Source organism: Lissotriton helveticus, chromosome 10, assembly GCF_964261635.1.
Source record: "Lissotriton helveticus chromosome 10, aLisHel1.1, whole genome shotgun sequence".
Classification (NCBI taxonomy): Eukaryota; Metazoa; Chordata; class Amphibia; order Caudata; family Salamandridae; genus Lissotriton; species Lissotriton helveticus.
This window is the reverse complement of record NC_136071.1, coordinates 1,034,319,442-1,034,344,109: the sequence shown is the minus strand read 5'-3', so window position 1 is coordinate 1,034,344,109 and position 24,668 is coordinate 1,034,319,442. Positions and strand designations below refer to the sequence as shown.

Genomic DNA, 24,668 nt, shown 5'->3' with positions numbered 1-24,668 from the left:
TCTCCGGACTGCGGTTCGCCCCCTTGCTGCTGGACCAAACCATTGCTGGACTGGGAGGGAGGGCACCTGGCACCGGCTGCCTCTGGGGGCCCAGTGCCGCTGCGGGCACCCTGCAAGGGTAGATACCGCCCGAGAGCGCTCGTCCCCCGCGGCTGAGGGTGGCTGGGCAGGGAGGCGGCGGCAGGGCACGGCACATGCGGGCTCCCGTCGCCGCCTCACCCCCTCGCCCAGCGGTGCGCGCTCCCTCGCCCGGGCTGTCTGCTGCAATGGCGATGAGCGGCTGAGCCCGGGGCTGTCACTGTGGCTCGCACGCTGGGCGGCACGGTGCTCGGGGAGGATGGAGATGAAAAGGAGGCAGGGATCGTAGGACCAGAGGCATCCTGCATCTCGAGGGGGAGCCAAGGTAAGACGGGAGCTGCAGACCCGCACCGGGCAGATTGAGAGGGGCAGAGCGCTGTGAGCGCGGTCCACTGATTGATGGTTAAATTGCAAACATTTAAAAGGGGGGTAGCATGCAGGGGCTTTTGTTTACTGCTCTGGAGCTAGTGCTGGAAGCTCGGGTGGCGATGCACAGATGTGCCCGTGCCAATGCCCGGGAGCACGACCGCCAGTGGCCGGGCACAGCTCCGTCTCAACAACTTCACCTGCGGAAGGAAACAACCTGCGCTCAAAGCCCTGCACAGGTCACGGCAGTGCGGCTGCCTCTGTGCATCCCCGCGCGACCCCACAAGCACGCTTTATTGCAGTCCCCATCGTAAAGGCAGACCGCGTCCTTCCATTGCACATCGCAAGAGCGTGTTCACGTAGGATTTTATTAGTGCCAGGAAGCGCGGCGGCTCAAAGATGCCTTTAGCCTGAAGAAGTAAAATGCCTATTGTTGTCAAATGCATCTATGCTGTTTACGTATTTGTTTTTGTTTGTGGCAGGAGGTTGCAGCTCATGTGGCGGTAATGCAGAAATCCGTGCTCACCTCCCAGTCACCCTGGCATGAAAATGGGACGTGTGGACAGTCTGTGCAGCGCCGTGCAGCCCGCAGGTCACGTGCAGTAAACAATTCACTATTGAGACCAGTACAGTGCTGACAGGAGCGCAGGCACGTGTGGGCTTCACGGCGCTCTCCCGAGGCTGTAACTTTCTGCTGCCTTGTTAACTGCTTCCCTCACACCCCAACAGCTCCCCTCAGATGCGCAGTGTGCCCTGTTTATTACACCTCCTCCTGGTTCACCGGGGCATCCTTTCATGTCCGCAGCAGCGCGGCCCGCTCTGTTTCCAGGCGGCTCCGAGAGGAGCCTTTTTTGTCACCGTGCACACGCACTGCAGCTCGCTGCGGTTGAGCTACCGAAAGCACAGCGGCGCTAGCTGAGAGCGGAGGTCTGCCCGTGATGTGCATGTGCCGCTGCCAGCATCCTAGGCTGGGAGTGTGGGGTGAAGGGGGTGGGTCTTAGGAGCTCGGCGCAGCAAACAAACCCCTTGGCACAGTGGAGGTTACTCATGGGCTGTACCGAGAGCTTTTTAGTCTGCGCCCTCTCCATAACCCTGAACTCTTCCTGTGCGCCAAAGTTTGCGCCTGCGCATCGCTTGTGCAAAAGAACCGCTCCCACCTCCTGTCAGAGGATCTGAGAGCAGTCGTTCTGTGCGCATTTCCTAACACACTTTGACAAGTGCATGCACGCGATTAGTGCATGCAGTCACGCACACACAATATAATCAAGCTTAGACGATGCCGCATGCGTGCAGACCAATCCCACCCATTTTCACGTGGTTCTGCAGACATGATACCTATGAACACAGAACATCAACAATATGGGCATCACAGCGCGCAGACCATCAGCTGTCAGATATATTCACATGCAACAGAGGTCTCACTGGAGCACCTCACAACCAGCAGGTGCAAAATGCTCACAGGCATTGGGGACTCACATAGTGATGTACTCTGGGGAGTTGGGTGGGCGGGAGACTCGGGGACCAGCAGAACTCGGGGCGCCAGGAAAACAAAGGGCCAGGCCCTCTAGACAAGCTCTGGTTAGTGCTTCAAATGAGAGCGCATGACATAGAGCGCCAAATGACTGAGTGTATGAATAATTAATAGATAAGTGAGTGCGCGGATGGATGAAAGTTTGAGTGCCTAGGTGAAAGCTTGACTGAATGAATTGATAAATGGGCGATTGAGAGCCTGGCTTGATACAGACAGGTTGCAACAATGTAAACAGAGTGACACCTCAGATGACAGGCACTATTATACATCTTCAGATCTACCCCATCACTCATGGACCTTAAGTGCATTTTCAGATGTTCTCCAATACTTAGTAACACTAGTGTGTGTTCACATTTGCTCCCTCAATTAGCGGCCATTAGTGCATAATCAGACGTGCACCTTCAATAATTAACTACTCCTCAATACATTCAAAGGTTTGCGCCACCACTCAGGAAGCACCAGTGCATTGTGATATTTTCACTAAGTCAATCAATCAATCAATCAATCAGTACATTTGTAGAACGCGCTACTCACCCGTGAGGGTCTCAAGGCTCTGAAGGGAGGGGGGGGGGGGGTGCTGCTGTTGCTCGAATAGCCAGGTCTTGAGGTGTTTCCTAAAGGTGAGATGGTCCTGGTTCAGTCGTAGGTGTGCGGGGAGGGAGTTCCATGTCTTGGCTGCCAGGTAGGAGAATGATCTTCCCCCGGTGGTGGTTCTGCGAAGTACAGTGCAACAGTCACTGAGCCGCTTTGTCTTGGTATGTACACACTGACATATCTCACACTTCAGAGTCAGAGCACAGGCAAAGTAGATGAGTGAATCATCTGCTGTTGTTCTGGTCCCTTCATGATTGGTGAATATTGAGGCCTGCTTCTGGGGCATGCACGTGCACACCAGCTGTCAACCAACAACACGGTCTGCGTAATGTGGCACCGCACCACCAGCGCAGCAACCACTGAGCTGCGTCCACAGAAACACCATTGAAAACAAAGTGGTAAGGTCAGAGCTCATAACACTCATTCGCCATTTTAAAGTGCTTCTCAACAGTGCGTCTAAAACAGACTTGGGCGTCCCCTCAACAAAGAAACCACACAGGTTGAGTATTTTACCCAAAAACTAGCATGCCGTTATTTCGGCGGGAAAGGTAAAGTTACAAAATTCTGGATAATAATCTCCAAGAGCAAACTTCAACTGGGGAGGCAAAGTCTATAGATCAACAATCTTATATTTCGGCAGTGACCAAGTTTTCAGTGAATTGCGTATATAGGAGAGTATTTCATAAAAACATTTTTAAACATAAGCATTTTAAAATTCAAACATAAGCATTAATTTCTACGAGAATGAATGACACAGACAGAACAATTTGTAGTGATTTAAAAGGATATTTTCCACACCATGAATTTCGTTAACCTCTGTTATACCTTTATTACATATTCAAAAATTAATCTGCATACAATATACACATTTTTTTAAAAAACATCATTATACATTTCCTAAAAAATTTTTTAAAAACAAGAATCACAAGTTGACGCGGCGTTTCGGTATTCTGTATTTGAACCTTCTTCAGGACTGATTCTAGACAGATTTAAAAAAAATTAAAAAACAGGGTTACATTTTTTACATTGATGTGGATGTCTAATCAATCAATTCCCTATGTGGTCACAATTCCTGGTCACTGTAGTATGCTCTTTTCACATATATATTTTACATCTATTCAAGTCATTTTCCCTTTTGGCTTCAACTACTGCCCTCAACCCTAAAACACATTTAGCTCTATTGGTATACATTCCTATGCTTGGACAAAACTAATGGTGTTTACCTTTCCCTTGGACCCAAAAGTCCAATGCTCAAGAGGCCAATTTTAGGACCTCAGTATCAAAACAAATTATTTATATAGGTTTATTATTCTTACGCATACCTTTAAATTAGATAGGGCAAGCCGCCCACTGGACACAGTTTAATTCAATTCTGCACCTTGTAGTCTTCGGATTATTTATATCTCCGGAATAATGATTCTCAGTGTTTGATGTCACTGGTTGAGATAAATAGATAATGATGATGTTTTCAATCCCTCACACCACTTTTATTACAGCCTTGTTTTAGCTTCAGGATCAGCAAAAAGTGTGTTTATTCAGTACCTGGTTTTTTCGGGTAAATTAGCTTGGTCTTGGACTGCCAGGGGGAGCCACCGTCTTCCTAATTGTGGGTTTCATCAATGACCCTGGGGGATTTTTTTAACACACATTAGTCTCATTCTATTTTGATATAACTAGATCCTAATGTTTCTTAAAAGATTTACCGGATCACTCACCATTCAACATTGGGTGACTGGCGCAATATTCAGGATAAGTTGCTACCAAGTTCCTTCTTTTTCAGTTCGAAGTACTTCCTAATATTAAACAATAAAAAATATACAAAATGTAGCGTCATGTGTGCTCTCCTCTTGGTTTAATTTTATAATCTTTTAGTCCTATTTACCCTTAATCATATTTCTATACCCTCTGTTGCTATGTATTTAAACGAGGGAAAGGAGTGCTTCTATAGTCTCTCTACATTGTATTTAGATTACAAGTACTTTTTTAGTACTTTTTTAGGTAATGGGTAAATTGAATGGATATTTACAGTCAATTTAGTAGAGGGCTGTTTAAATCTCACCCTGTGCTTTCTCATGTCCTAGTTTTCATTTGCCATTACCTTAGATAGCAAGTTCGGCCTCCCTGCTCCTGGTCTCTGGCAGTCAGTCCACACGTCCTTCCACAGGTCTGGTATGGGCCGTCACGAACGCTGAGGGTTTCCCAATTCCTCGGTGCTTTTATGTGCCAGCCTAGTAATTGGCTACTGTTCTCTGTGTCCTGATAGGTTCACTGTCGGCAAATAGCCGTGTCGTTACCATAGGAACCGAACGCTTTTCTTCCTTCCGCTAAGCTTGCTGCCTCATTGGCCAGGGTATTCCATTTTCCAGTCCTTTGATTTGTTTATATCGGGACCAACAAAGTGCGGTTGTCATGGCAGCCGAACGTGTTTTCGTTCGTTTCTACCTCGCGTTACTGTCGGCTTAATTGAAACCCAATTTTTATAAAAGAATTTTTGGTACACCTTATTTGACGTACAAATTTACACTGCGTGAAGCTCACTCTATATTTAGCAACGCGTGTATGTTGATAGCACGTCAGATATATTTCTCTCCCAAGCTGATTGGTCTATATTGAACCAATCATTGTGCGGTTCCCTTAGTAACCGTAAAAGCTTCTTCACCCGTCACTGAGCCAACTGCGCGTCTAGCGCCTTCAAGCTCATATTTTACTCAATTAGGCCCTCATCTTTATTTTATATAAAAAAATTTGGGTTGCATCTTGCTCAACGTGCGTTTATACACTCCGCGTACGTTTATAAATATTTAGCGAACGCGTGGGTGTTTTTAGCGCGTCTGGGATGTTTCTCTCCCTACTGGTTGGTCTATAATGGACCGAGTTTACTGTAATGTGCCTCCTTGGTTTAAACTAAGTGGCTATATTGTCTGCTTTTGTGCATATTGAATATTGCATTGATGTGATTCATACTATTATTAAGATATTTACTAAGGTTTTATTTAAGTCTTACCGGGCCATATATCAATAACCCTCGGTTTAAGTATGTTATGGATAGTATTAAGTCTAGGACAATTTCAGAAATCAGATTTATTATTTGTTAACTCTCTGGTGAGAAATCCGATTTATTATTTATTAACTCTCTGGTAAGGGATGATATACACCAGAAACCCAATTTTTGCTCAGATCTTGGGTGTGTTTATTTTACAATGGTTTTATGGTTGGACTATCGTCTACTAAAGGGCAGTCTTCACTGAATTATTTTCTCCCAATCTTCTCTTGAATTTAGGCCGCACCTCACACTATTGAGGGTTGACATGAAGAATTGCTCCCTCCTTTTCCTTTTACTGTTTAGGTTTCCACCTCTAATGTTATCAGATATTTTTTCTACGCCACACCATTTAAGATCTTCAATTTTATGGTTAGCTTCCCTCCAATGTTCAGTCAGGGGCGCTCCTGTTTTATTTGTTCTAAGTGCTGAACGATGCTCGTTGAGTCGCAATCTGAGTTCTCTAGAAGTTTCACCTATGTATGGCTTGTTACAAGGACATAGGATTAGATAGACAGCGTTCTTGGTTCTACAATTAATAAAGTTTTTTATGTGTATTGTTTTACCATTTACAGTGATCTGGCTGCCTTTGAGGATACTGGTACAGTTTACGCAACCCATACATGGATGGGTTCCCGTGGGTAAGGGATTGTTATCAATGGTGGTTTGTTGAGCTCTAGGATTCTCCTTGTAAGTGTGTACCAGGGAGTTCCTGATTGTTCTGTTTCTCCGGTACGAGAACATGGGCTTAGGAATAGGGTCCTGAGCCTTGTCTGCAATGAGATGCCAGTTTCTATTTATTATGTTTTTAACTTTGAAACTAACTTGCGAGAAGTTGGTCACAAATGTAATTGGCTGTACTCTATCCTGGCTCTGTATTTTTGGGCTAAACAGGTTTTCTCTGTTAAAATATTTAGCTCGTTTGTAAGCATGTCTAATCATTCTTCTAGGATATCCTCTTTCGAGGAATTTATCTTTTAGATTTGTGGCATGGATTTCATAGTCTGCCCTGGTGGTACAGTTGCGTCTAAGGCGAAGAAACTGACCGAAGGGGATATTATTTTTTTGTGATCCTGGGTGGTTACTTCCGTAATGTAGCATAATATTTCTGTCAGTTTGTTTGGTGTATAATTCTACTGCTAGCTGGCCTTCTTTATGTTTAATAATTATATCTAAAAATTCTACCTGGCTTCTGCTAATATGAGATGTGAATCTCAGATTTACATCTCCCAGGTTCAACCATGCTAGGAACTCGTTGAGGTCTTCCATTCCTCCTGTCCATATAAAGAAAATGTCATCAATATAGCGCCCCCATTCTGAGACGTTTTCATAAAAAGGGGCAGCTATATTGTAGACATGTTTGTCCTCGAATTTTGACACATACAGACATGCCAGACTGGGGGCACATGTGGCCCCCATGCTGGTCCCCTTGATCTGTCTAAAAAGGTTGTCTTTGTGTTCTCAACAGTGCGGCCAGCACAGCGTTCAATCGTTCGTTTGTTCGTTCAAAATCTTTATTCGATCTATGTACAAACAGATCATAAAAGCACGATTTCATCGAATAGACCACAATAAAACAGATTAAGTAAAAAACAGAGAATGTTTAAAAGCTTATTAATCTTTTTTTTATATGCCTTATTAAAACCAAGATCGTCTGTACACTTTAATCCTTGAATGCTAACATTCATAACAGCAAGCCCCTCGCCCTTCTATTCCTCCAACATGCCCACAGAAAAGATGCAACCATAAAACAAATGTGGGGATTAGGTAGAGCTTTTAAAAAGTGCAGTGCCACTCTGCATTGCATGAAGTTTTGTAGCCTTAACATTGGGAGGAGGAACCTTTCTGTTTCAGTAAGGTAAAACTTGCAGAACAGGACCAAATGTAGATCGCACTGAGGTAAACAGTTGTCACAAGGACAAGGGCCCAAGTCTGCGTGCTTAAACCTCTGCTCTAGAGACCCGAATATTAGAGGGATTAGATTCAGGCGAAAGCGCAACAGAATAAATCTGTGTTGTGCTACAGTGACGGAGGAAAGGTAAAAGTAACCTTCCCCCCGTCTTGCCAGAATTTGGTCCTAAACTGCAAGCACTTGTAAGGGCCTGTTCTTTTCCCTATGGTCACGATTAGCCTTCTGTAAATAAAGGTCGATTATTTTCCGTTTAGAGACCTTACTACAAGATGCAGGTCCCTAAAATGTTCTCCCTGCCTTGTTGCTTTTAATTCCGCCTCCACATATCTAAGCCAGCCAATCCTGCTATGGCCCTCGAGCCTCAAGCAATCACAAATTAATCGTTTAGTTAGGTTTAACAGTAACCCTTCGCCAGATCAAGAGCCACAGCAGGATGGGTGCCAATCTGATAGAGTCAAGCAAGTATGGGAGGCTCAATTCCAGATGTAAGATATAATTAGATGTTGAGGGTGGTAACGAGACCCTCGACTTAAAAAAGGTGTCTTCCACTTTCTGCAATTTGTTGATATGGGCCATTCCCCAAACTCCGGCCCCGTAAGTTGCAGCCCCCTTTGTTTTTAGCTTGCTAGATGTTTTTAATTTTGTCCAAAGGGCTAGCACCTAATTTTTTAGCAAACCCCTTTATGGCTTGAAGACCTCTTTCCATGCCCAGGGCTCTTGCTTTCACCAGTTTTTTTCAGGATTGCTTGTTATCAAACAAGATCCCCAGGTATGGAAAAGAATCAACAACCTCGATTTTCTTTGAGGCTAGATGGAAGTGCAGTGCTTTCGCGTCTCTGGGAACTCCAGCTAGAATGATGAATGATTTGGATTCGTTCACTCTGAGATCTAATGAAACCGTAAATAAAGCATAGGAAGATATAAGACATTGAAGGGCTACCCCTGTCCTAGCAATTAAAGCCGCATCGCCAGCGTACACCAATATTGGGAGTGGGATGTTATCAAGTTTTGGCATGTCTAGAGAGAGACCAGACAGGGCCGCCTCCACCCCGGTAGTATAGATGGAAAAAAGAAACAATGGGTGGACACAACCCTGTCTGACTCCTTTCTCTATCTTAAATGGCAGCGTGCATTCCCCGTTTCTGCCATAACGGACAGAGGCAGTGGTATTGGTGTAAAGCTGACAAATAAAGCGAATAATCAGGGGGTCGATCCCCATGCCCTCCATCATGGACCACAATTTAGCATGAGACACACAATCGAAGGCCGCTGACAAATCTATGAAGGCCATGTATATCCTCCCACCTTTGGCCTTCATATATTTGTCTAAGCAAAGCAACAGGTTCAGACATTGTTCCACTGTCCCCTAAGCTTTCAGGAATCCATATTGCGCCGGCATTAAAATATTGTGTTCTTGTGCTCACTCCTCCAACCTGTCTAACAACAGCAGGCCCATACGTTTAGCAGGTTGTATCCAGGAGGGAGATGGGCCTATAGTTCTTGGGACAGCCCCTATCTCCCATTTTAAATATTGGAACTAACATACTGTGGTTCAAGGATGGTGGTGGACCCTCTACCGCTATGCCATTAATAACATTTGTTATTAGCGTAACCCACAGGTCAAGGTTAGCCTGGAAGAGGTCAAATGGGACCCCATCTGGTCCTGGGGCTTTCCTTCGAACGCAGGCATCCAATCCTTTTCTCACTTTGTGCAGTGAGAAAGTCAGGATTCCTTGGGCAGGGTTGATCGAGTTGAGAAAGCTCTTGAGGTGATTGTAATGCGAAGATGCTTTAAAAATGCCCTATCCATGCAGCTTCCTCTACATGTGTGTCCAAAGACGGATCATTTAAATCTTTAAGATATGGGGCGTTTATGACCGTCCAGAACTCCCTACTATTTCGTGAGCTAGCGGGTTGTTCCAGATCGTCCCAAGCCTTCTCCCGTAGTTCCTTCACACGTTTACTTCTACCCTGCTTATAATCTTTGCGAAGTGATCTTATCAGTGCCGGAACTCTTTGTTGCACTTTTAGGGCAGTATCAAGGGCTCTCTTAGCTGAAGAACATAATGAGTCAAACCAACGGCCAGGTGGTGTGCTATTTGCTGGTTTATGGCGGGTGAGCGCAGCTTTTACTTTTATTAGAAGGGTTTTGAACTGGGAGACTAGATGGGAGGGAGAGGCATCCTCATCCAAACAATGTAGAATATCCCCCCTTAGTTGATTTAGTATAACAAAAGCCAAGCTCTTTTTCTCAACATGTACCCAATTCATTTGATATCCATTGTTTCTGGATAATGCAATGTTATGCACTAACGGCTGGTATCTCTTCGCTTTCTGCGTGGTACTTAATTGGATGACTAACATTGCGTAATCGCTATGGCAAGTGAATTTGTTACTAAAATGATCCACTCTATCTTGTATTACAGAAGAGGCTAAAATAAAAATCGATTGTGGACTCCAAATTATTTTTCCTGCAATTTGGCTCTATTTGACCAGTCTTGCCACAATTGATTATGGTCAAGTGCCTTGTATATAATAGCCTGTTGAGCGTGTCTCTGTATTCACTATGTTTAAAATGTAAGAGTGGGTTACCTTACGGATTGTCCATCCCACACACGCTAACCTCATTGTACTTGCATAAATGGGTATTAAAATACCCCAGCCCTATTATGCTAGGAAGGTTTTTCTGAATTCAGGAGTTGATTAATCGGAGTTCATTATTTAAATCGTCAACCACTTGTTTCATGTTAGCCCCAAAATCATTATTGTAAAAATTATTTAATATCCAGTGGTCCTCATTTGTGAACTCCAATTGGAGAATTTGAATTTGTTCTAGGAGCCCACCTGTTTTACTTGCACTGATTGTGTATTAGAAACTAGGGTTCATAAACCGCCCTTAGCTCTGCCTGATGCAGAGGGCACTGCAGGGGTATGAATTGTTGGGAACCCTGGGAATAAAACTGTCTCCTTAGCCCACGTGTCTTAGAAGCATATAATGTCTATCGTTTGCCAGTGGTTAAGCCACTCATCGTTTCCGACTTTTGAAGCAATTGCTGCCACATTCCAGGTAACAAGGCTTATCATATTCCTCTCCCCTATTTCCTGGGGGGACACGGGCACAGGTGGAACCAGCGTGGTGGGCTCAGTATTGGGCAATATTAAGGAAGCTGGATAGATAGGTATTGATGTTCAATTGCATGCTTTCATATCGGAACGGGCTGCAAATCTATTATAGAGCTCAACCCCTGGTGCAGTATTTGGGCGTTCGAAATGTCATGGCATGGGGTGGCCTAGTCTTAGCCTACCCCTCTGTTCAATTCCTGGAATTGGGCCCTGTTTATAAAAATGCTCCAGAACTAGAGGAACAATATGGGTGTTCCGAGAGCAAAATCTTTTGAGTTTCTAAGGAGAAAAGTGCTAGTTTAAGGGTTGTTAAAATGTATCACTACACAATCCCCAGCAAAGGATTTAGTACAGCTACCCACCCACCTCACCCTACTGGCCATAATGATTTTATTGGCTAGCTGATGGCTCTCCATTCCCCAATCCACAGGCTAGTTTGATAGCCAGTGCAGACATTTGTCCATTAGCTGCGTGGTAGATTCCTGCTGATTGTCCCGCAAGATAGGAACGTTGGCCAAAACCAGCACAAGGGGGGAACTGCTGGCGGGAGGTGGAGCCATTGTTGTAGATTATTATTGGCCATTTCTACAGAGGGATGATCTGTTCCTTGTGGATGGAGTGCCATTCTTAGTTCCCCCAGCCCTCGAGGTGCCTGATGTGCCTGAAGTATCATCTCTCCTTTGTCTCTGAGTGATGAAGGTTGGTCCATTGATTGAAGATGGGATTGCTCATAGGCTAGAGGTGCCAAACCATCCATTACGGATGTGCTTGGAGCACTGCTCAAGGGCGGTAAAGTGGTTGCATCTCCATCAGCACAGGCGTTAGATTGTAGTTTGTCCATGGTTGGGTGAATAGGATCAGCATTCTGGGTTAATGATTGTGCCGGTACATTTTGGGGCTCAAGGCCAGTTAGTCTCTCTTCAATCTTAGACAATTTCAAGAGGATTGGGTCAAGAAGAGTGGTCATTAATTTAGTGACTTCCGCCCAGAAGACATCATCCGATACTAACTCTCGGGATAAGGTGCTTGAGATTGATGGCATTGGCGCTGTCACGATGTCTGCTCTAGTTACCTTGGCTTGAATTGTCCTGGGTTTGATCGCTCTTGAAGGTTTAGGTTGTTTAGAATTAATAGCCCCACAACCCCTACGTTGCTTTGAAGAGGGGTCATTGGCTGAGATAATGAGGGTGGAGATTCATTATCCCTCAAGTTAGAAGTAGCTGGCAATTGTGCAGTTAGTGGAAGCTCCCGTTGACCAGGTGGGAGATCATCAAATAATGACATTTGGGACCTGGGGGTAAGATGAGTATTCTCAAAGGTGCTTCCTGAGGATCACCTATTGGCAAGAAGAAGTGGTTCCATGGACAGTCGTCTCTCTGTTAGTTCTATTTCATGAGAGAGAACGCTCGCTGCTCTAGTCAAGAATGCAACAAGGGTTGTCACACTCCCTCCCCCTGCTTTCTCCACGGCTGCCTTCCATCTCACCATAGTTAATAGAAAATGCTACAAAAAAGTATGAAAACAGGTGAAATAATAGTACCTTAGACTTTGGAACATGATGTTAAGGAGGTGGCCCAGCCCAGCCTCCTCCGGGCTCTTCCAGGCGTGGACGAGCCCGCCCTTGGCCCGGGCTTTGCCCGGCCACGTCCAGCGCCGCCGGCCGGCGTCTTCTTTTTAGCGCATCCTCAGTGCGCTAGGGACTCTGTGGGTTGTAGTCCGACCGCTATGTCTGGGTTCTGCCCCTGGCATTCCTCCAGTCCCGGGCTGGTTTGAGTGGTGCTGCGGCGAAAGGTCACTCCACAGAAGACAGCCCAGGTGAGTGCTGGCTACAAGGCGCCGCGGGCCAGCGTCCTTCCATTTAGCGCATCCTCAGTGCGCTAGGGACTCTGGGGGTTGTAGTCCCAACACTATGTCCGGGTTCTGCTCCTGGCATTCCTCTGGTCCCGGACTGGTTTGAGTGGTGCTGCGGCAAAAGGGCACTCCACAGAAGACAGCCCAACAAATGGCAATAGGTGAGTGCTGGCTACAAGGCGCCGCAGGCCGGCATCTTCCTTTTAGCGCGTTCTCAGTGCGCTAGGGACTCTGGGGATTGTAGTCCCACCGCTATGTCTGGGTTCTGCCCTTGGCATTCCTCCGGTCCCGGGCTGGATTGAGTGGTGCTGCGTCAAAAGGGCACTCCACAGAAGACAGCCCAACAAATGGCAATAGGTGGGTGCTGGCTACAAGGCGCCGCGGGCCGGCGTGTTCCTTTTAGCATGTCCTCAGTGTGCTAGGGACTCTGGGGGTTGTAGTTCCACCACTATGTCTGGGTTCTGCTCCTGGCGTTCCTCCGGTCCCGGGCTGGTGTGATTGGTGCTGCGGCAAAAGGGCACTACACAGAAGACAGCCCAACAAATGGTAATAGGTGAGTGCTGGCTACCACTCAAGTCACCTGCTGTGTCCCGAGTCCAAAAAGTTTCCACACACACACACATACACACACGCACACACACACACATACACACACATACTTCCGGGTTAAAGTTGAGGCATGGCAGTTATATGAGTGTTTGCCATCCATGCCTCTCGTCCTCTTTGAGGGACTGCCCCACACTAAGAATGGCTTGTCCTGCTCTGACCACCAAATTGGCTCATATCCTACTTACAGACACACCCCTTCACCTTAATGATTCCTATAGTTTTCAAACAAAATGCCATACTCCTGACTGAAAGTTCAAACACTGAATGACGTTTATACGCACACATGCTCAGACATCCCCAAGGACCACACTCTCACTGATACACATGGCAGTAATTTCATAGTGCCCCCTGTCATAGTATTTTGTTCAAACCATAGTCTATGGACATTATGTTTAAAGTTGATGAAGCTGGGTGTGGAGTTGTCTGTTAACAATACATAATTTGCTTAGCATTCAGTAGATCACAATGAATTTCACTGATCAGAAGTCGCTCTTTCTACAGAAAAAGGCTTAGGACCCCTGCTCTAGTGTCTATGTTTTCCCCCTTACTGGTAAATGGTTCCCTAAATCCTAGTCTATTTTCTGACTTTTTTACAATAGAGAAGAGTCAAGGTGCCCATTAAACCTTGTGTTTGCTTACAATGTATTTTCCTCTAGAGGAGAGGTTTGGTGTATCGGCCAGAGCGGCTGACTCAGGAGCGCAGGGCTCTCGGTTTGATCACCGGCAGCACCTCAGCTCAGTATCATGTGACTCTGGTCAATAGCTCACGTAATCTCCCCGGTGGCCCCCAGTGCCTTGAAACACTTAAGGGGGTGATACGTTTGCGCTTTACAAATATGAAGTATTTTTATTATTATCTAATTTATACACGTCCTACACAGCGCCACAGTGCAGTTATATATTTAGACTGCCTGGCGTGATTTTAACCTTGACACTTGGACAAACCCTAATAAATTAATTTTTTCTGTCTGAGTCGTTAATTTTAAGTTACACCACAGCACTGCACTACACACCCTGAGCACTACCCTTGAGTAACAGTTTGGCTAGAGTTTCTACTGTATATCCATACCCGCACCATCTTTTGATGGGTTGGGCGGTTGACTGGATGAAATACAAATACCCCATATGATGAGACTCCACCAAAGGGTGGTCTGATGGGAATATCTCAGCCTATCTGGAACTCTCTTTGCATGATTTCCTTTTCTCTCTGGTACTAGTACAGCAACATATATGAGACCTGTCATTTTCTTTTTGTGTATAATGTTAGCTAGGGGACATGAAATGACAGGTCATTAAATATATCCCCTTGACCCTTTTTAATCTAGGTTTTTTGGTTTTCTTATGTCAAGATGTCCATATATGATTCCTTCAGTCAGTTTTAGCTCTTTAGCTGAAGAGCAACAGATGGAACCTAGGTCCAGGAGCTGGTAAAGTTGTATTACAGTGGTGGCTGAGAAAATATAAAGAGTGCCAACTTTTACATAGGCACCAAGAGCTGCGGGATACGTTGCTAACCATCCCATTTGTATTATTTATCAGGGGCGATCTTGACTCGGATCTACAACTTATAACTTATGTAAATGTAACCTGATGCTCTTAAAAATAAATTGTTCCAGTTTATTTTCACTAATCTACAGGCCAATCAATCTTATCCAAACCCTCTCCCCCCCTTTCGGAATTCCAAAGTTTTAATTAAACACTGAGTTTGAGCAATCGCTAACTATACTTTGTCAGGGTTCAATGTGTATGCCACGGAGAAGAATGGTGAAATACTCATTTATTACACACGCAAAACCACCCTTTGTGAGTGCCCACAAGACGGTGCCCATTTCCAGTCCACTCTCACTGCATATACCTTCTGCTGGTAAGTGGGAGTTACTGAGAGATCCCTACAGCAGCAGTAACTGCAAGGGCACACCTCAGAAAATCCTCTTTAAAAAAAGAGCCATATTCATGTTGTGTTCTGTTTAGTGTAATTGGGTTCACTTACATGTAATTTCAAGTTCCTGACAGTTACTTTTCCGTGCAATTGTACATATGGGTTTTTTCTGATCTGTGATGTTGTTTCTCTCTGCATAATTGTGTCAATGAAAACACATCCAGATAAAATTAACATTCATGGAGGTCTTCTGACGTGACACTAGTTATACTGGATAGCCATACATTAATCGAGAGGGCCTTGCACTGAGCCAAAATGCTGCTCATACACCTAAATCGTTTGGTGCTTAGGTTCTCACTCCCATAACGCTTATCTCAGCCACCACACTAATCACACTCGCATTCTTTTTATTTATTCTTTGAAATGACTTACATGACGCTGATCCTCCAAATATCTCAGCCCCACTCTGTGTCACAAAGCTGAGTCGGGCCCCTTGCAGAGCCCTGGTGCCAGGCCTCTTTAGATATTCGTTTCCCAGCTCTCTGCTGCCCTGCTCAGCCCAATGACTAGCTTCTGTGCCAGGGCGCTGCCAAAAGTCACAGTCCTGAACCTGTTTCAAGGCTCTGGTGCTGTGCCACTGCTTGGTGTCACACAAGCCAATTTGCAGGTCAGAGCCCACCCGAGCTTGAAGGTAGCAGGCACAGTTACTTAGTGCCTCTGAGTGCGGTTTCAGAAAGTTCAAAGTAGGAGGCGCAATACTTCGTGATGATGGGATTTGTTTTGAGGGGGGGTTTATATAGCGCAAACTTGACCCAAAGGTATCAGGTATCAGAGCGCTTTACATGAGCATCAGTTGCGTTACACAAGAACACATTCATTTTTTTGTTAGGCACGGGGAGATTAGGGGGCAGATGTATCTAACGATTTTTTTGTCTCAAACGCTGCGACAAAAAAATCGGAAAATGGAATGTATAAACTATAACGCATCGCAATGTTAAGGAATCGCAAATTTTGCGATTCCTTAATATTGCGTAAGCATTTAAGGAATCGCAAATTGCGATTCCTTAAACGCTATATAAGAAGCAATTAAGTTTTGCGAATTTACACTAAGAAATCGCAAATTACCACCAACTTGTAGTTGGTGGTAATTTGCGAATTCTATTACAAATGCACTATTTGGCATTTGTAAAGGTGTCACGTGGTGCTCATACATGCACTTACGGCATGTATGTGCGCCATATGCACACATATGTAAATTTCAGGGGTGCAGCAGGGTGTCCTTAAGACACACTTGCACCCTTGAAATTATTCTCAATTTGCGATTAGCAAATTGAGAATCGTAAATTGGGAATAACTTCCCATTCCTTCCTATGGGCCTCCTGGCCTATAGAAATGAATGGGAAATTATTCCTTAATTGCGATTAGCAATTTGCTAATCGCAATTAAGGAATTTTAAGAAATCACTAAAAAATAGCGAATTTTTAAATACATACCATTTTGCAATTCTCAAATAGCGATTCTCAAAAAATCGCTATTTGAGAATCGCAAATAGGTATTTTGATACATCTGCCCCAAAGTGATTTGCCCAGAGTCACAGGATGTTGAACATCAAGTGCGAGACTCTAACCCGGTTCCTCAGATTTGAGGTCCACCGCCCTAGCCTTTAGGTCACACCATCTCCGCACATTTTTGAAATGCATAACCCGCCTTCCTTCAGGTGAGCCAATAGCTGCTGGTATGGGTGAGGGGGCAAGGCGAATTCACACAGAAATAGCATTTCAGATAAAACATTGAATATAACTATTAAAATGTGAACTACAGTTTTATTATGTTTTGCCTTCTTAGTGAAGCGACAAGGTCGCTAGCTACTCCGATGGGGTTGGTGAGCTACCAGTAACTCGTGATCAACCCATTGGAGACACCTGGTTTAGAATGTTTGGTTACCTGATTACTTGATGTGAAACAATTCTTGATTGGTGATATTTTCTACAATTCTGCCTATATTTTAAAAGTTAAACACTTACCCTAGCTTTCCTCCGTATGCTTTGTTACAGTTGGCTCTAAACGGTGACAGTTCTCGCAGCCAGTCCACGGAGGTAAGCAGCATCTAAGAAGTACTTCAGAGGCTATCCTATCCCAGGATTCATCAGAGCATTGGCCATTGGTCACTATGTACATGGAATTGCACCACTGACACAACATGATGAAGACCGAGGCATCAGGTGAGAGATCTACCCTCCGGAGTGCCTCTCCACACAGGAATGCATACAGAACGGAGTTTCAAGCACTGAAAAGTACCTTTGACAAACCCAAACAAGATGGCGACCAGAAACCAAAAGAAAGGGAGACCTGCCAGACCCAGCAGACTAGGGGAAGGAAATATGGCTCCAACGTCAACCGAATTAAAAATCTGTTCATGCAGATGGGCATGGAACCCGGTGAAAGCAATGCCACACCTGCCAAACCTAAGAGTGATCTCATTTCTCCTACTTCTCAGAAGCCGACAAAGGCTAGAGATCCAAAGGAGGGGGCGGATGGCCCAGCAGTGAAAGTGAAATCTTCGATTTCTGAGAGGATCAGTAGATTTGACACACATCAGGATGGGCCTGCTTATTCAAGATTTACCGAAACTAGAAAGATGTTTGAGCAGAGCATCCGTGAGATGGGGCGTTCCCGTCGCTATTCACCCAAGCGAGACAGGAGGGGATCGAATGACCTACCAGATGAAGGTTCTGGAACTAAGTCTAATCGGGGCAGCACAGATTCATTGGATAGTCTTAGTTCTAGAACAGAAGCAGTCTCACCCACGGTTAGCCAGCTGAGTGCTGTGTTTGAAAACTCCGAAATAAACACTGCTGGCCTGGGAGAGCTAAACAAAAGCCATGTGGAATATTCTGTAACTGGCCATTATCCGCTGAGCATGCCCACTTCACCAGTGTCAACATTGGATGGACTTGTACCCACCAAAGACCAAAACTCCAGGTCTCCTTCACCAAAGCAGAGTGTTGGTTGCTCTACTGAGAATTTTACTAGGAACAATGCCTCTCTGGCCACTAGGGTAGATGTCAATAAATGCCCATTTCCAGTTTCGAAGCCAAGTAGGGATATCAAGAAGGCTACAGACGTGTGTCATAATACCCTTGATAACTCAGAAGCATATAAAGAAGACTCATCGAGCCGGACAAACGAGATACCTGATGGATTCAGCACTGAGATGAAAAAACAGGTTAACTCTAAAGTCGCTTCACAAATGAACTCCTTTGCGGAGAATGATGAGAACAGTTTTGATACAACTGATGCAGAGGACTCACAAGGTAATTCAGCAACTAATGGAGATGTCCCAACTGACCTGATTACTGATACCCCTGAGTGCCCTTATGACACCACAAGTGGAAAGGAAGCACAGGAAGACTACAGCAACTTCACAACTGCACACACATATGCCCACACTGACTATAATGTGTACAGGGTCCGATCGAGGTATAGTGAAGAGTGGGGCGATAATGAGCCAGAAGACGAGGAAGACAGCGATGACAACAACGACTATGGACCTGATATGGAATTTACAGAAGTTACTGGATTGCCTGCTGAAGGTGAAGTGCCTGCCAATAGAAAGATACAGTTCAGCTGTGCCCCCATCAAGGTAAGCAGATGTGTCCTATAACGTGATGTGTTTAGCTCTATTCTTTTTTGTATGGTTATATACTGCAAAACATTAACTACAAGTCAACAGAGCGCTTTACAGTAAGGAAAAAAGGGGAGAACAATTCAGCACCTGAAGGTGGAGTCTGAAGGACACAAGGGGAGCAGAGTAGGAAGGTGGGAAGCAGGACAGCGGGGGGTGGGGGGGAGGGTTGATCCACCATTCTGGATGGGGACATTGTCAAAGTTGCCATATGAGAGGAGTTTGAATGTTGAAGGTTTCGGTCACAGTTCAGCTTCCCCCTTTGCTGTGTTTTTGTTGTTTTGCACTAGACTCTAGAGAAAAAAAATCAATGTGGGCTGAGTGTGTGATTGACTCAACACACGTAAGCATTTGAAAAGCCTAGAAATGGTTGGTAAGGACGAAAGGTATTCCAAGGCCGGGGAATTTCAGTGCTGGTTTTCAGTTTGATACAAAATTTCAGCATGGCCTCGGTGTTATGAGCACCTGAGTGCAAAGGAAGTTACAATGGAAACCCTCCAGGGTTTGATATATGACGTGCAGCTGCTGGGGCGCTATTGTCAAGCAACACCATGAACAATAGAGGGTGCTCCTTTTCCCCTAGCCATACAAATGTGTTCATAAAATAAATTAAATTGATGCAATGCAGGGAGCTCAGGTTCCCACTTCATTATTAATGAATCTCGTTGGCTGCTGCATCCATTTAAAATCTTCTCTGTAGATTGTACCCCTGTCTTAGCTCTAGTCTCTTCGTTGTTACCTAGAGTAACATGGCTGCAAGCAACATCCTTAGCTTTCTGTAGAAGCACATATTCAACCGAGTTTGATTACTGACGTATGTATGTGCACATGCTTCTGTTTTGTTACACAAAGAGTGACACGAAGTGAAGATAAAACATTAGATTATCGGAGCTGTTTTTGTAATAGGGTTAATCATTGCACACTGTCATGAAATTTACAGGCAAAAGAACGCTTTCTAGCGACGCTGTGTCTAGGGGTGCAGCCGAGCTAACACTGGTGACGTGCAATGTTTCTGTGACTCTCAGACCCCTCCCTCTGTTGGAACACACGATTTAAGTTCCTTCACTTGTAATACTTACAGATCCTGCTTTGAGTATTCCCTGATAACCTTTCTACTCAGAGCCAATGGGGGCGGCTGTCCCTTTAAAGTAAGGGCCTGGGCTGATTTGCATATGCTTGGCCCCATCTGCAGTGGCACAGACAAATTTAAATAGGCCAGAGAATCTTGCATCCACAATTATTTATTAGTGGTTCAGATTGGTTCAAGGGTTTCAGTCCATCAGTTTGTGGTGGAAAACAACCTTTACAACACAGTCATTACATCGCACTACCTTTACATAGCAGTCATTACATTGCAACATCCTTTACATCGCATGTCAGTACAATGCAGCCATTACATTGCATGTCACTACAACGCATGTCATTACAATGCATATCACTACAACGCAGACATTACATCGCATAGTACCCTTACACTATCCGACACTTACCCTACTGTTGCACTCACTGGAGTTAGAATCGTAATTTTTACCCCTACACTCTCCAACACTTACCCTACTGTTGCACTCACTGGAGTTAGAATAGTAATTTTTACCCCTACACTATCCAACACTTACCCTACTGTTGCACTCACTAGGGTTAGATTAGTAATTATTACCCATATACTATCCAACACTTACCTCAAATGCAATGTAATGGTATGCATTGTAATGGTATGCGTTGTAAAGTTATAATGCAATGTAATGTAATGCGTTGTAAAGGTAGTTTCTGAAAATGCAATGTAATGGCATGCTATGTAAAACAATGCGTTGGTAAAGGATGTTGCGATGTAAAAACTGTGTTGTAAAGGCATGCATTGTAAATGTATGCATTGTAGCGTCATACATTTGTTTGTGGTATCTATTAAAGTTGCCCTATGTGGCAGGAGTATTCCCAGATTTGAGTCAATTGTTTGCAGTGTTTTATGGGCTCAAACATTATATTACTACCAATGGTTTAATAGTCCAAATACCTCCGAGTGGCTGTTGTGTCTCTTCACAAGGGATAGTGCTTAGCAATTCAGACTAGACTGTACTAATTGTGGTACCATAGAGTCAATTTCCATATGGTTGGTCCATGTCTGGAACGGCACATAGAAGCTAAAAACGATTTAGTATGCTGTACTCAGAGTAACTATCACTGGTTAAAATTGATTCAGTCTTTTCCACCCACCTTTTTGTGCAGACAAGTATGAACACACCAGAAACGCTTGAAGAAGTTGTCTTTTAAGGGAGATTTTTGTACACCAAGAGCACTTTACACTCATGGAAAAACTATGACATGATGCCTTTGTATAGAGAAAATTGTGTTTACTCCACGAATTAAAAACATTTATCAGGGAAAGGCAATTTCGAAGAATACTTCAGTTAATAGCCCAATCAGAAATCAGGCAACAAGATAGAAATAGTCAAGTTATAGCTAACCCTTTTCTAGCTTAAAACATTTTTCTGTGGTTATTACTGCATTATGATGCAATGTGCGGAATGTCAAAGTTAAAATCACTTTCTTCTTTTCAAATTCAGAATAAAATGACTTTAAATTACGTGAAACATATTTAATAATCTCACGATCGCAAGGTATGTTATTCCTGAATAATGTGTAATAGAATTCTGTGGTTGTCATAACTTGTACACTGCTGCAGATTTTCATTTTGTTTATTGATATGCTTCTTCCCTTTGTTATTGGGGGAGGGTTTAATTTTGTTAACCCTGTGGTGCCCGCTGCCGAAGCCGAATGTACTGATTATCTGCTTTATGCTTCTGCAGTTGAAATAATGCTTGTGGGGGTAGGAATGAAGTCATAGGAAGGTGACGTGCAATTTTAAGGCTCTCGATAAAGCAAGTAGTGCCAATTCTCATTGCAGAGATTCCGCCCGGAGTGTGGAGACTCCCCCACGACAGTGGGGCCTGTGCCACGAGTGCAGAGGCCCTTTGTGAATCAGGCCCTGTGTGACGGTGTCCCTCGTTTCCTCTTGGAAGTCCTGCATTTTGATACCAAGTGCCACACAACAAACAAGTGTAGTAAAGTTGTCACACCCATTCAGCGGGAGAGTGGTGGGGGTGTGGAGCGTAGCTGGCAGGGCAATTTGGTGCACTAGTGTGGTAGTGCACAGTCATCTACAGACAGCAACTTTTCCATTGAAATGGGCACTAAATTTGCAAAGACATGCAATTTTACTGATAAAACTCTATAGCTCGCAAACGATAATGTGGACATCAGATGTCAGCGAATATTGATCTTCTGCACATCACCATGTAAAGTATCTTGATTTGTTGCTGATAAAATCTTTGTTTCAATCACACTTCTTGAACTACCTAAAAAAGTGCTTTATGTGTGCTTTTCAAATCGCTGCTATATTTTGACATCTGTACAGTTCATCTAAAGGTATGTACATTTTTTTGCATGTTAGAAAAAAATGACTTGGCACACCCTTTCTTTCACTCCCTGTACCCTAGCAAGATTCTCTCGTAGGTCACTTGTACAAAATCCTCTCTCTTGGCAGTCAGAGAAAGAAAAGAAAAGACCAGACTCCTTGTTAAAAGAATAAGCATCAATTTATCAGAAGACATAGCCTGACATTTCACGTGTCTTTGAATGAACAGGAAATCAAACAAGAAAAACACAAAATAAATTTAAAGGCATACACTTTCTGAACTCCAGAACGGTTATTTCGGGGGTGCTGCAGCACCTCCTGTACCCCTACTCCCAACCCCTATGCGCTTTCGATATATATGTTCATCCATTGGGGTACCATGGGTTCTGAAGAACAGTTCTTTCTCTGTACAATACTCGGGAACATGTTCCCAAAGGGAATACCCTGTCCCCAAAGAACGGAGTCAGCATCCCACACACTGCTAGAGACTCTGGTTTGTACACACAACTATCCCTCACACTGCATTTGCATGCTGCCTCTTAGGTAAGACACTGCAACATGGCCCTACATTAAACCTGGACCACGTCAGGGTGTCATGCAAAACACCAAACCATTCACCTGAGAGAGCACAAGTTTGGAAAAAAATGTATAAGTACGCCATATTTACAAGCACGTAGTTAGTTAACATGTACTTTGCACCAGAGTGTTTATATTCAGAAGTGAAATACACCGAGTGTCTTATATTCAGTGGTGAAATGCATAGAATGTTTAAAGTAGAGTAACGATAATCATAACTGTGTGAGACTAATGTAGAAATGTTTGGGATGAATATGAAAACCTCATGTTCTCATGTTAAAGGAATAATGTAAGAGTTGAATGTAACAAAAACCCAGTATTTTGTGTAGGCCTCATGGCAATTCACAAGCAAATCTAAACGTGCTGCTAAAATAATGTGAGACAAGGTTGACATGGTTCTTTCAAAATGTACTATTGAACTTAGGGTTAAAAGTATATGCTTTATAGATGTGTTATTTTAGAAACGTATGCTAGTTAAGAATGTTTGCTGTTTAAATCAAGTTAACGTTTTAAGAGTGCAGGAACCTGCTGCATGTAAATCAAGTAGGCCAGAGCCGATAATGTCATGTAGTTCAAATCGTCATGTGCTCGTTAGAGGAGAGGTCGTGAGGTGTCCAGTATGAAGCTCTGAGAGTGTTTTATGGCCTAAGATATGGTGAAGTCTGGAATTTGAGGCCCACTGCAGGAAGAGCTGTATGCAGGTGCGAGGGTCCTAATCAGCTCGAATGAAAGGGACTTTGTTCAGTGGCGCCTTGCGCAGGCCTGTAGGAGTTTCCAGGAATTTCAGGGGGTATCAGCGCACGGAAGAAGAAGCCTGGGAACCAAGGTCAACTTTAACGAGGGTCTTCAAGAGTACCATCATGGAGTTTGCCGCGGAAAGATGTACCACGTGAGGGGCGTCCCAAGGGGCGTTTCTATTGGAAATGTGATTTGGTATTAGGGAAAGTGACCCGGGAGGAGAGCAGAGCAGATGATTTTGGGAGCCTAAGGAAGCGGATGGGTAGGCAGATAGGCTGAACAGGAGAGACCCATTATCAGAGAAGAGACAAAGAGAAGTGCGTGATCTTCTTAGGAAGTCACCACGGCTGACACCTAGAGGGTTAAGATCTTGTTAAGTAGGGATGTCATTTAGTATAGTGTAGGGACAGACTAACTTTAATTTTCTTTTCTGTAATGACTTTGAGGTTGCAACTTGTATCCATTTTAGCAACCCTGATAGTATTCGAACTTGTACTTATTATTTTGTTCTTCAGACTCAGACTATTCAAGAAGTTCATGTTCATAGTGATTCCGATATACCTTTTGAATCTCATTTTGAGAAGTTTGTATCTTCAGTTATCTTTGACTTTATATTAAATCTTTAAAACTTAATTTTGGTCAGTGGTCATTTAGAGTGGTGTAAGTTCTTAAATTGATTGTTTACCTCGAGATTACCTTTTACTCAAGACAGGTACCAACGATTCAGTCGACAGGAAGAAGGGATTTGGCAAGATAATTAGTAACCAGTAATCCCGCGTTAGCAGTTGGTAGCAGAGTGAGGATGGTTATCTTCTTGAGGAAGGTAATCTAGAGAGGTTAGTTTACCCCAAGGCCCGAGACGTCGAGAGACGAGCAGCGGAAGAATCGTGTGCCGAAAGGTGCAGACGGTGCGAGAAAAGCAGCAGTATCGGAGAGTGAGTATAAAAAGGGTCATGCGTGAACAGATTGCGGTGTTTTGTGTTGTATTTGTATTGTAATGTCTTGCGGAGTTGAATGCCTGTAGTGTGAATGAGAGAGGGTTGTGAGCGCGCGCAACCTGGTAAACTGGTAACCTGGTAAACGGGTGTACTGGTGAAATCTTAAGTTCAGGCCAGAGCTTAAGTGGTTTTGGGTGTATCGAACATCCAGGGTAGTTGTCGACCATAGTACGGAGGTCACGAGGTACCATTGACCGCCGTGGATCCAAGATAGGGGGAGTGTAAGAGTGAGTGTATGAGTAACGGACGCTGGTCGAAAGTTACTGCGTGTGAGTA

General features: G+C 44.2%; 1 protein-coding gene across 4 annotated transcripts in view; it reads left to right on the top strand.

Moving 5' to 3' along the window:
• Nucleotides 1-232: 232 nt before the first annotated feature.
• PPP1R9A (protein phosphatase 1 regulatory subunit 9A) overlaps nt 233-24,668 on the top strand; it is a 778,883-nt gene continuing 754,447 nt past the window's right edge. For all 4 annotated transcript variants that reach the window (XM_078663735.1, XM_078663734.1, XM_078663733.1 and 1 more), the window contains exons 1-2: nt 233-403; nt 17,038-18,626. In XM_078663735.1, coding sequence (XP_078519861.1) covers nt 17,184-18,626 — 1,443 coding nt within the window. In that variant the 5' untranslated portion in view covers nt 233-403; nt 17,038-17,183. The remainder of the gene's footprint in view (nt 404-17,037; nt 18,627-24,668) is intronic.